This window comes from Aspergillus mulundensis, assembly GCF_003369625.1.
Source record: "Aspergillus mulundensis strain DSM 5745 chromosome Unknown scaffold_6, whole genome shotgun sequence".
NCBI classification, from domain to species: domain Eukaryota; kingdom Fungi; phylum Ascomycota; class Eurotiomycetes; order Eurotiales; family Aspergillaceae; genus Aspergillus; species Aspergillus mulundensis.
This window is the reverse complement of record NW_020797894.1, coordinates 2194803-2208602: the sequence shown is the minus strand read 5'-3', so window position 1 is coordinate 2208602 and position 13800 is coordinate 2194803. Positions and strand designations below refer to the sequence as shown.

General features: G+C 25.9%; 1 protein-coding gene across 1 annotated transcript; it reads right to left on the bottom strand.

Moving 5' to 3' along the window:
- Positions 1-1602: 1602 nt before the first annotated feature.
- Positions 1603-2681, bottom strand: DSM5745_06832 (uncharacterized protein; the record flags this gene model as incomplete). The annotated part of the gene is made up of 2 exons (XM_026748848.1): positions 1603-2238; positions 2313-2681. The coding sequence occupies 2 exons, from the start codon at positions 2679-2681 to the stop codon at positions 1603-1605; spliced, it is 1005 nt and encodes a 334-aa protein (XP_026603152.1).
- Between the last annotated feature and the right edge of the window lie 11119 nt (positions 2682-13800).

The window sequence follows — 13800 nt, the reverse complement described above, 5'->3', positions numbered from 1 at the left end:
GAAGACCCGCGCGAAGAAAGACCTAATGACCCAGAGAGCGGTTATGGCCAGCGAGACGGATATGGCTGTTCGCGGTTTGGCGTTTGGAAGAGTCGCAGGAAGAGCATCGACATGTTGATCAAAGCCGTGCAGGTGATGTACATGACTTCCTCGACGAAGAAGAGCTTGTAAAATCTCAAGGCCTCGGCAAAAACATGTGGACCGTGTTATGTCTGGTGAGCCTCCAAATCCAAAGCCGTGTACAGGGAGGTGTGTACATGGAAAGCCAACACCCGAGATGGCCGCCGCAACAAGCTAGATAACGAAAGGGGCCCATTAGCACCACGGACACTACCTTAGTGCAGTAAAACCGACTTACCAGTGCAGCAACGATCGTGTAATCATCCAGGCTCAGCTGTCCAGCCAAAACGCGATACGTCACTCTCAGGGCAACCGAGACAATCGCAACGACAATGCCAACGATATTGACGATCGGAAACGTCAACGTATTCTCGCCAGTGGGATACTAGCACGTCGAGTACGAGTAGTTTTGCGCGACTGTAGGCTGGTCAGCGAGATATGTTCTAGATGAAGTGGACGATATGAACGAACTCAACGACTCCTTAACCGTACAGGTTGCGAGCATACATGGCGTCAGCTGCGCATTGAGCTCTGGATCGGCGCAAATACAGGCGAAGTCTATAAGGGAGCGGGTGGATTTCTTGAGAGGGTCGATTAGACATATGAGCTGCGATGGGGAAAGATATGAGAATGCTTGCGAGGCAAGAAATTGGCGTGTCCAGGTCCACGTACCGCGCATTGAGGAAGGCTGTCCATGGCGCCGACTTATGGGGGTGCATGTGCACACCCGTGCCTACATGAGAAGGCGTTGGCTCCGGGTCCGTTTGAAACCTAACCTGGAGTCAGATCCTGGGGATACGGGGATGGGAACCTTCGAGTGCGGCTGTTCTTCAGGATTATATTGCGCGACCAGGACCCTGCTTCCCATCGTGCATTTCGCATGTGGTGAACCCTTGAAAAAGGGCCTGAATTGCGCATGTTCGACTCGTCCCGGCCAGGGAGACTTTGGTCTCACCTAATGTCCCTTCTCTCGAGAGCTATTTATGGAAGGATCGACCTCTGGCCAACCTTCCCAAGGTTTGTATGCGTAGAGCTTTCCTCTTTTTGACCTGTAGGATAGTGGAATTCCAGTTACTCTTTCCAAAGTACTCCGCCGGTAGGCGATTGTCACAAAGCAATTATCTCAGCCCGGGACATCCCATGAATGGTGATAGGGTTGAAGCCCAGTAACCCTAGATATTTCATTTAGCTTCTGTTACTCCATGGGGGGCGAGCATCAAAGATAAGACTATATATACATCTATATCTAAGTAAGTGACATTATTTCATAGACTGTATTAGTAGGCCAGTATGCTAACCCTCTCGCCAACAGGCAATTTATCGCTGACCGGTACTAACGCGAGGTACATTTTTCAACAGAATTCCTCAAGTGCCGTCCAACTAGACAGAGCCGAGGAAGAAGGGGTTAGTCTGGATATGTATATCCCTACCATACTCTTGCCATTTTCCTCCCAGACCACCACCGTCATTTCATATCCGCCGTCAAGTCCGTGCAAGCGAAGCATAGAAACCAAATCTATTGTGAGGATCATACTTAGCCTTGATGTCCTGAAGCTTCTCCAGCCGGCCACCATCCCGCCCATAAACCTGCGCCAGCTTCTCGCCCCCAATCGCATAGTTAACATACGAGTGCGCAGCCTCACCATTCCGACTAGCAACCTGCAGCCTCTCCCCGAACTCCCGCGCAACAGCAAGCTCAGTCTCATCATCACCAAACCAAAACAAAAACGCAGCAAGCATAATATATTTATTCCGCTCCTCCGGCGGGACAGCATTAAACTCATCAGGCAGATCGCGCACACCCTTACGTCCATACGACTCGAAGATAAAGGTTGAAGTATTGTAGGTTGGCATGGCAACGAGGTCCGCGAAGATATCGTAGCTTTCGCGCATGGATGCGGCGTCCCAGTGCGCGATGGCGTTGACGTACCCGGCCCAGTTTTGGCTGGGGGTGCAGACGCGGTTGGTGCGACCGAAGTTGGTCGTGTCGAAGAGGGTGTTCCAGGGGATGTTGGTTATTGTTTCCTCGTGGATTGGGCCGATGGATCGGTACGCTGAGATGTACGTGGGTGCGGCGGTGTCGTGGCCTTGGTAGATGAGTTCCATGACGAGGACGGGCTGGGGATTAGGTATGGTTGTTAGCAAGTGCTGCTGGTGTGGCCTGCTGGACAGGACAGGAGATATATTGGTACCTTCTCGGCGTCGAGATGCGGCAGGTTGCGGTAGTAGCCGTTTAGGACGACCAGGCCGGGGTCCGGGATGGTGTCCTCGAGGTGATTCCATGCTTTAAAGTACTGTTCTATTTTATCGGCGTTGTAGACGAAGGTCATAAAGGTCCATGGGTCGAGATGGATGTCGTACGCCTTGATTTCGACCTCGAGGACAATACCCAGGTTGTGGCCGGCACCACGGAGGCCCAAGAACAGGTCTTCGTTCTCGGTAGCCGAGGCAGTCACAACAGATCCGTCGTGCAGAGCTACCTTGGCCGAGACCAAGTTGTCAGCAGCGAAGCCGTGAGCACCCTGGAGCACGCTGTGACCGCCGCCCAGGAGGGGACCCATGATGGAGACGCACTCGCCGAGACCGTGGACTGGGGAAACGTGTTTGTTAGTTGAGCGTTCTTGGCTTCCGGTGCGGGATTGAGATAGAGTTAGAGGGCAACGGGGAGTCCCATACCAGCTTGTTTCCCATGTGGATACAGAGCCTGGACGACTTCATACTGAATCACGCCACCCCCTGCAATTGCGGTGTCATTGTTCGGGCCCAGATGGACGTGGTTGAGTAGTAGTAGTAGTAGTGATATTTAACGCCCCGGGGATTAATAGGCGTACGCCTAATGTTCTAGACCTTCCTTGGGGTATGGGGGCGTGCTATTATAAAATAAGTAACTTATTTAAATAAGTTTTATTTAAGCAAGTTTATATATAGGAAGGCTTTTTATTTTTAAGGGTAATTTTTATTAAAACTTATAAATAATATACCTATTTTTTACTTATTATTTTTATATATAATTATTAGCAGGTGTTATTTATTATATACTTAATATTTTAAATATTATAAAATATAGGGGCCTGCCCCTTTATAAAAAAAATATATATATTTAAAGTTAATTATATAAAAAAAAGGTGTTTAAAATAAAAAAAAATATAATAAAATAAAAAAAAAGGTTAAAAGGCTACTAAATACTAGGCCTAGGTATTTTTAAAAGGCTAAGGGCTAAAATTTTTAATAAAAGTAAATAAATTAATAAAAGTTTATAATTTTAAATAAAAATATAAAGTTTTTAGGCTTTAGCCCGTGAAGGTACTTTAAGGCTTTAGCCTTATTTATTAAGGGTGTTATTAGGTGCTATAATTATTAAAAAAATATTTTTTAATATATTAGTAAAAAACTAGGTATTTAAGGCTTTTACTTATTTTATAAAAGTAAATAAGCTTTATATTTTTATATTAAAAATATTTATAATATTATTTAAAATTACTATATAATAATTTTAATATTAATTAATAATATAAAATTAGGTACTTTAATATAAGCTTAAATTATAATTTAACCTAGTAAGGCTTTAACTTTATAATAAGTTATTATTTATATTAAGTAAATAATTTTATAAATATACCTTTTTATTACTTAGCTTAAGTTATATAATATATTTACTTATATAAGCTATATATTTTACTTATAATAGGCTAAGCCTTTAAAAAGTTAATATTTAAGAATTATACCTTTATAAAAGCTACTTTATTAACTAGCTTATTAGCTAGCTTATTTTTTTTAATATTTATATAACTAGGGGATTATTATAAATAAATTATATATTAATTTATAAGTTAGTATAATATTTAAAAAGCTTAATTTAAAAATAATAAAAGCTACCCGCGCGTGTACTAAATTATTAAAATATTATTAATATAAAGCTAGTAACATGGTGCTTTAAAAAGCTTTTTAATTATTATTTTTAGTTTTTAAAGTATGTTAATAGCTTTAATATTATATATATAAAATTAAGTATTAATTACTAATTATCCCTGCGCCTAAAAATATTATTTATAATATATTATAAAGCTATAGCTTATATAATAAACTTTTTAGTATATTTATTTAAAGCTATTATTAAAAATTATTACCTTTATTATTAATAATACTTATTATTATTATTTAAACTTTTTTATAACTAGCTTCTTGGCTTTATTATTAGTAAGGTTTTTAAAGTATTTTTAAAAGTAATAAGGGTGCGCTAAAACTAGTTTAAAAGTTTTTAAAAAAAGTACTTTTATTATTTATATTTTTATTTTAAGTTTTTAATATAAACTAGCGCCCTAGCCGTGCAAGATTTTTAATAATATTATTTATATTACTAGTAAGTTTTAGTAATTTACTAGTTAAAGCCTTAGGGTAAATTATAATTATATTTTTTTTAATATTATTATAATAAAAAAAAGCCTAGTATTTTTAAAAAAAGTTATTATAAATATTATTTAAAAAATTAAAAGCATGCCGCGAGCAGCTAAAGCTAGGGTTTTTTTAATTATTTTAATATACTAGCTTAGTTAAGTACTAACCTTTAGGTTTTATATATACTTTTTAGGCTTGGTTTTATTATTATACCATGCCTTTATATTATATAAAAAAACTAAAAATAATATAAGTAATAACTACCTTATAAAAAAAGTTTATTAGCAAACTATATATTATATATATAAAATTATAAATATATTATACTATTATACAGGCTTTAGCCGCTTGCTTAGTAATATAATAATATTAAAAAAGATGCTTATTAAAAAAAACTTTTAGTTAGCATAGTACTAGTTACTTTTAACCTAGTATTATAATAATTAAAGTAATTATTAGCTAGTTATTAATTACTAGTAAAAAAGATTTATTATATTATTTTTAAATAATATATAATATTTTTAGTTTTTTAAGTATAAAAACTACTTTATTTTATTTTTCCTAGGCTAGCATGCCATAAATATTTTTTACTAAAAATTTATAATTTATATAAAAAAAATTACTTACATAGCTAAGGCAAAAGTTATTTATATAATTAAAATATAGGATTAGGTTTGCTAGTAGTAATTTTATTATATATAATAAAAATAATACTAAAAATAAAAATAAGCCTTATAATATATTATAGCATACTAGGTATATTATTATTATAATAAATTTTTAGGTATATTTTTATGCTTTACTTATTAAAAAAACTTATAATTAAGGCTAAAAGTGTATAAGACTAGCCTTGCTTTATTATTTATTAAAATAGGTATTATAATAAAATAATATTAAAAGTACTTAAAATATTTATAATAATTATAATAACCTTCTGGTTTTATAAAAGTGCTATTTTTATATTATAAATAAAAAAGGCTATTAAGTTTATAATTAAGTACTTAGGTAAGGTATTATATTATTATAGGCTTAGTACCCCTTATATTAATATAATAAAAGTAATATAACACGCTATAATTTATTTAAGTTTTTTTTTAATATTAAAAGTAATATTATAAAGCACCAGGATTGTGAGTCACGTTTGTATACTGCGGTGAGCTTAGGAGAACGTGAATTACTGTAATAGGAAAGGCGTCATGTATTTATAGTAGGAACTAATTACTAATTTTTTTAAGTTAAAGTTTGGAGTTAAACTTAATATTTTATATATTATATAACTAGCCGCCGCCTTAGCACGCGGCTAGTTTAATACTAAAGTTCCTCCGCCCAGCGGCCTTAGGCCGCTGGATTATGTTATTATAATATTATATAATTATAATATTATAATAATAATAATAATATTTTTTTTTTAAGTAATCACGCCCTTGCAATTTATAAATTTATATTTATACTTTATAAAACATAATTTAAATTATAGATCTTGTTAAGCACTATAAAATAAGTTATTTTTAGGTTTATAAAGTGCTATAATTCACGTGTAATTTATGTTTAAAGTTAGGTGTAAAAAATTAATTTAATTACCTTACTTTACTTTTAAATTTAAATATAATATTATTACCTGCGGTGGCTAGGCGTAATATTTTAGTTTTAATATTAAAGTGCCTTTATAATTTTTTTTTTTTTTCTTTTTTTAAGTCTTTTTTATAACTTAATTAAAAATACCTACCATGAGTATATACCTTTTTATTATGTTTTTATTACTTTTTAATTATTTAATTATATTTTTAGGGTTAAAATACCTTATATTTACCCTTTTTTATGCTTTTTAAGTATTATATTATTTATTTTAATAATATTAGTTTTATATTAATATTATTTAGCCTGTATATTTTATTTTACTCCGCGCTTAATTTTTATAATAAAGCTTTAAGTTTTAAATAGCTAAATTTTCTTATTTTTATACTTTTTTTAATACCTTTAGTAGCTATTTATAATATGTAGTTATTTTATTTTAATTATTAATATATTACTATATTAGCTTTTTATTTACCTTTTTTTTATATCTTACTGCGTACTTACCTTTTTAATTTAGCTAATAAGCTTTTTATATTTAGCTCTTATTATTTTTATATTTTTAAAACTATTTTTAATGGTTAAATTAAACATGGTTTATTTTTATTATAGCCTTTGTTATACCGCGTGTTTTTAACCTTATTTTTTTTTAAGGTTTTTTATACTTGCCCTTTGCTTTATATTTTTTTTACTTTAATATTTAATATAATTTTATATTACGCTTTAAATATTATTATTAGTAGTTATTTATTTTATTATAGTGTTTTATTTTATATTTTTTTATTATAATAATTAAGCCTTGGTTTTAGCCTTTACTTTTTATTTTACTTTTAATATATAGAATTATATTTCCCTGCCCTTTACTTGCATATTAATAATTATTAATATACTAGTTATTAAAATAACTTAATTTTAATACTCGCGCGCCCTTGCTACTATTATTATTATTATTACCCTTATTATTATTTTTACCGCCCTTGTTATTAAGGCTTTTATTAATATTTTTTTTTACCACCCCCGGGCTTTATAGCTTTACTACTTAATTTTTATATTTTATAGTATATTATGTGTGTTGCTACCGCGGGGTACTAAAATAAAAATATATTTATTATAAATATTATAATAAAAGCCCTTACCTATAATTAAGGGGGTGGGAAGTACTAGTTTTATTATAATATAAAAAAGGTGCTTTTAAAGTATATAGCTATTAATATTACCCTAGTAAGTAATTAATTATAAAATATTTTTAATATTATTAATACCATGTATATAGGAGCTAGTAATCCATAAGCTTATAAAAACCTTACTATTTTAAGGGCGGCTTATTAAGTATTTAAAGTAGTTATTAAGTAAACTATTATAATTAATAATACACAGGTAGTTAACCCCGTGAATATTATTATATTTATATTTAACTTTACTTTATAGGTTAGTGCCCCCCTTAATAAAAATAATAATTTACCATGTAAATTAGTTCCTTTCCCGTAGTATTATTATATTTTAATTTATTAATTTATTATAATAATTTCCTTCCTAGTTTTTAAACCTTTATTTAGTGCTGCTTTAATAATTATAGTCTTTTTTTATACTAGTGCGGCTTTAGCCGTTAAGTATATATTTATATATTTTAGTTTATATTATATTATGTTACTAATTTTTTTATAAACTTTTATTATTTTTAGTGCGGGGTATACTACGCTTTAGCACTTTTAAAAATTTTTATTAAAATTATTTATTAACTAGGTATTAGTGTTAGCGCCCTTATAAGCTTAGTTTTTATTTTATATATATTAGGTGCCGCGCGCCGCGCGGCTTAGCTACTTATTTAAGTTTTTTATTATTTTTTATTTTTTTTATTTTTTTTTTTTTTATTAAAAGGCCTTGCGGGCGCCGTTAATTAGTAAAAATAACATATTTTTTTTTTTTTATAAATGCGCGTAGGTTATAAATATAAATATTTATATTTAGCGTCTTTTTGCTTTATATAATTTATTTTTATAAGTTTTTTTAAAATCTTTAAGTACTATAGTTTTAGCTATATAAGCCTTTAGTTTCCATGTATTATTTTTTATATTATTTTATTTTTGCTATTTTATAAGGTATTATACCTTGCCCTTAAATTTATAAATATTAAGAATTTTTTTAATAAAGTATTCCTTTTTACTATTTACTAGTATAAAATTAATATTTAGTGCTTGGGATAGGTCGCCGTGGTAAGGTTTTAAAAATATAATATAAAAAATATTATATAGTTATTATATATTTAGTGGAAGTAATAGCTTATAAAACTATTTTTCTTATTTTATAATTACTAGGAACAAGCTAATAAGTATCTTACTTAATTTATAATTTAGTCTTGCTAACTTAATGTTTTTTATACAAAGTATAATATAATTATTAATTTTAAAGCTTATTTTTTTATACTTTTTATTATATTAAACTACCATAGCTTTTTTTAACTTTTATAATTACTTTTTTAAATTTGCGTGGATTTTTTTAAACTTTATAGCTTTTTAAAATTTAATTTTTAATACCTAGTTAAGCCCCTTAATATTAATATATATAATTACCTTTAAATTTATAAAAGCTTTAGTAAGTATGTAACCTATAAATTACTTATGCATGTTATTATTTATAAATTACGCTATTTTAATTTATTATAATTAATTATTTTAGTACTAGTTAATATAAGCACAAAGGTAGTATTTAAAAACTTAATTTTATTTTTTAGTTTAGTTATTTATCTATGGGTAATATATAATAAATAGTTTTTATTTTACACCTAGGTAATAGCTTAGTATAACCTAAAATATACTAGTAAAAAGACTTTTATGGTTACTAACCATGTTCTTTAGTATATTAATAAAGTAAAAAATATTATTTATAAGGGTATTTATAAATTATTTTATATTAATATTTTTTAAGTATAAGATATATTATATAAATTTAGTATATATCTTAACTACTACTAGAATAGTATTATATACACGCTTATTATATTTTACAGGTAGTAAATTAATAATAAAGTTTATATTAATTTATTTTATAGGTGCCCTTAATAGGCTTAATAATTTTAATAATTTATATAGTTTATGCTTATAAACCATGATTTATTAATAGTTATTATACTTTTTAACATGTTTTTTAATATGCTTGGTTATATTTAGCTAATAATACCTTTAAAAAATATTTATAATAATTATATTAATATTTTAATGCCTACCTTGGGGCTTGTTATAGTTTACTTTTATAATTTTTTTATAAAGTGCCACTAACTTTAGCATGTAAACTTAATTTTTAAAGCGTAATAAGCTATTATTTATTATTTTTTAATACTTAAGGTTTTTTTTGCGGTCTAAATTTATAAGATTATTTTTTATTTTTTTAAATTTTTTATTATATTTTTAGACTATTTAAAGTAATTTTATAATACTTAGTTATAATTTATTTACATGCAGGTTCTTATTTACTATAATAGCTTGTATATTAAGTTATAATTTAAACTTTAGGTATAGTGGTAGTTAGTTATTTAATTACTTTTATAATTTATAAAAAATTATTTTACCTGCGGTTTTCTCCTCCCCTTTTTTAAGAATATAATTTGCTTTTTTATTTAAAGTATTTACCGGGTTTTTTGCCCCTAAATAGTATTTAATAATAAAGTTAAAAGTTATAAGTTTTTTAGCCTATCATGCTTGTTTTTACATTAGGTTCTTAGTTATTATAAATTATTATAAATTATTATAATTTATAAGTACCTTAATAAGAAATTTACTGCCCTTAAGGTAGTGTTTTTAGACTTAAAAGTATTTTATAATTATAAGTATTTTAAAGTTATGGGTTTTATACCGGGTTTTCGCGTTTTTTAATTTATAAAATTAAAAGGTAATTAGGTGCTATTATATATTTTTTATTAATTAAAATAATACTTTAGTAATAACATACCCTAAGGTATTAGTTTATAACTACATGCGTAATTTAAGGTTAAAGTATTATAGTAATAACTATTTTATAAATTTAAAATATAATATATTAAATGCCTTTAAGGCCTTTTTTTTTAATAAGTATTTTATAACCATGTTAAGTTTTATAAGGTTAAATAGTATTACTATAACTTAGCTATAATTTTTAATAAACCTTTAATAAAAGCCACAGAATCCTAAAAAAAATACTACTTTTTTTATATTTTTTAGTATTAGCTACTTTATAATAGTCTAAACTTTTTTTAATTTTATTTTAATTTTATTAGTGGTCATGATAAAGCCTAAAAAGTTAATTTTCTTAATATAAAATAAGTATTTACTAACTTTTATATATAGCTTAAAATTGCGTAGTCTTTTAAAAATTATTTATATATATTATTTATGTTTCTTCTTATTCTTTAAGAAAATAATAATGTTATTTAAATAAGTAATATAAATTATATTAATTAGCCTAGCTAGGGCGTGGTTTATATAAAATTAAAATATTACTAGTATATTTATTAATTTAAATAGCATAACTTAGTATTTATAAAGTTTAAATCGCGTTTTAAATACTATTTTTTACTTATTTTTTTTATAAATTTAAAGTTTATAATACATGTCTTGTAAATTTAGCTGTATAAAGATTTTTCCTATTTTTAAATAGTTAAAAGTCGCGTTAAGTAGTGGTAGTAAGTATATATTTTTAATTATAATAATATTTAGGCCTTAATAATTTACGCAAAAATATAGGCTGCTATTTTTTTTTAATATAAATAATATTAAAGCTCCCGCAGGGCTCTTAAATAGGTATATTTAGCCTTTTTTAAGTACTTTTTTAATATATTTATATAAAACCTTAAGCTTTTTTAAAAATAGCAAGTAAATATACTTATTTAAAGGCTTAGTATTAAATTATAACTTAATTATATAATTATAAAATTAATAAAATATAAGAATATTTACTCTTATTTTAAAAAATATATTTATATATTTATAGTATTATTTAGGTAGCAGGATTTTTTTAACCTTTACCTTATTAAGGTATATTATAACATAATTTTTTTATTTAAAAATTTATATTAAAAGTACTTTAACTCTTGCAGTAATTTCTACGGTATATTTTTATATTATTATTATATATTATAAGTATTTAAAATTATACTTTACTTTTTAATTATATATTTAATTACTAGTTTATTAATTTAAAATAAGTATTGCGGCTAGTAACCACGGAAATCCTAAAATTATATTATAATTATTAATATTAATAACTTTAAAGTTTTATTAATAATACTATATATTACATGTAAAATCTTTAGCATAAACTATAAGTATATATTTTTTATAAAATATTATTATATAGTTATTAACTATGTGTATTTTATAAGCTAGCCCTTTATTTTATATTAGGTAGGACTTTACTTAGCACTAGTTTATAAAATTTACTTTTATTTTAAAGTTAATAAAAACCCTTATATATTATTATTTTTTATTTTTTTTTTTTATTTTTACCTAGATTACCCAGGCCCGCGGCATATTTTTTTATTTTATATAAACTTTTAAAGCTTACACCGCGCAAAGCTTTAGGGTTTTATATTTTTTATATTATTAAATTTACTTAAAAATTATTATTATAAAAATACTTTTTTTTTCTAACCTTTGCCCGGTAACTAATAATATTACTTAAAGTATTTAACATAACTATAGTTTAAGTATTTCCCTGGGTATAGCTTTTTTATAAATAAAAAATTATTTAAATTATTAGGTTATTTTATACTAGTATTTACTTTTATACTTTTTTTAGTAGTAAAAAGCGCCCTAACTTTAGTTGCTAATAGTTTTATATAAGTTTAATTAAAAAACTTTTTTTTTTTTTATAATAGTTTTTTTTTGCTTGGGCATATTATTTTTAATACTTATTAAATATAATATATAATTATTATAGCACTTTAGTTCTTAATATTTATAAATAAAAAACTTTTTTTATATATTTTTTAAGATCTTTTAGTACAGGTGTTTTTGGCGCTAATTATTATTATATTTATAAGGTAAGTATTTTTTAATTTAGTTTAGTAACTATGTAAATTACCTAATAATTTATTATAGTTATTACTTTATATTATCTTACTTAATTAGCAAGTTATTAACTAGCACTATTTTATTATTAATTATTTTAATTAATATATTAAGAAATTTTTTCTAGGTAAATATAATTTTTACTTTATAAATATTAAATTATTCCTGCCTGTGGTTCTTTGCTAAAAATTTAATAAATTAAAATATTTTATAATTATTATTTAGGTAGTAGGTTAGGAAGGTTTTAAAGTATATTTTTATATTTAACTTTTAATTATTAAATTTTTTAATATTATTTGCCCGGTATGGTTTTATAAATAATAACTTTTTTAAAAAGTTTTTTTTAAATTATATTATTATTACTATAACCCCTTTAATAGTCTTTTTTAAAATTATAAGGTTATTAAAGTTTATTTAGCAGGGAATTATTAGTTACTTAATAAATTAAATAAATATATTATATATTTATTAGTTAGCTTTAGCCCTTGTAATTTATTAGCGTGCCTTTTTAATTTAGGCATAAATTTATTAATATTTTTTTTTTTATAGCGTTCTTATTCCTGTAATTTCTTTTTTTTTATTAAAATTACTTTTAGTATTACCTATAGCTTTTTAATAATTTTTTTACTATTTTTATTTTTTTACCCCTGGGCGGGCCCTTTATATTTTAATATTTTTTATATAATTTAAGATTTAATAGCAGGGGCGCCCTTGGGATTTTTTAGTTAAAAATTTATAAATTTTTTTTTAGGTATATTAGTTAATTATTAAGTTAGGGTTTATAATTACTTTTTTAAAGTATTATTTACTAGTCCCTGGAATTAAGTTTATTACCTAGCTATTATATAAAATAAGTTTTTTTTTAAAAAAAAAAGTAATTAAAACTATAAGTTATGTTTATATACTATAATAAGCTTAAAAAAATATAAATTATTATAATAAAAAAGATGTTATATATTTATAATAAAAATTAATTACTAATTTTTTTAAGTTAAAGTTTAAAGTTAAACTTAATATTTTATATATTATATAACTGGCCGCTGCTTTAACACGTGGCTAGTTTAGCGCCGAAGTTCCTCCGCCCGGCGGCCTCAGGCCGCCGGATTGCGTTATTACAACACTGCGCAGTTGCAATACCATAACGGTAATAACAAGGATTAAGGCAAGAACTTATTTTTTTATTATTTTTTAAAAATATTATTATTTTTATAAGCTTTTATAATAAGAAAAAGTACCCTAGCTATAAGTAATAATTATATAATTTATAAATAGCCTGCCTAACATGCTTTTAATAAGCCTTTAAAATATAAATAATTACTTAGTCTGCTTTAGGAGAAATACTACTTATATTAATAATATTTTTTTTTTAACTTTTTTTAATAAAATTTTTTTTAATTAATAAAAGTACTTATTTTTTTACTAGTGCTTTAGTACTAGGAAATTAAAGTTTAAATTATTATTTATACTAAAATACTTTAATATTATTTTTTAAAAAATATTAGCCTTTTCCCGCGTGTTTTTAATTATTTTATTATTTATTAATAATAGGGGTACCTTAAGCCTAGGCTTTAGCTTATACTATATTATTATTTAATATAATTTTTAATTATTTTTAATATTATTAATTATTTTAGTTTAATATATATATTTAGTCTTGTAAATTATAACTAAA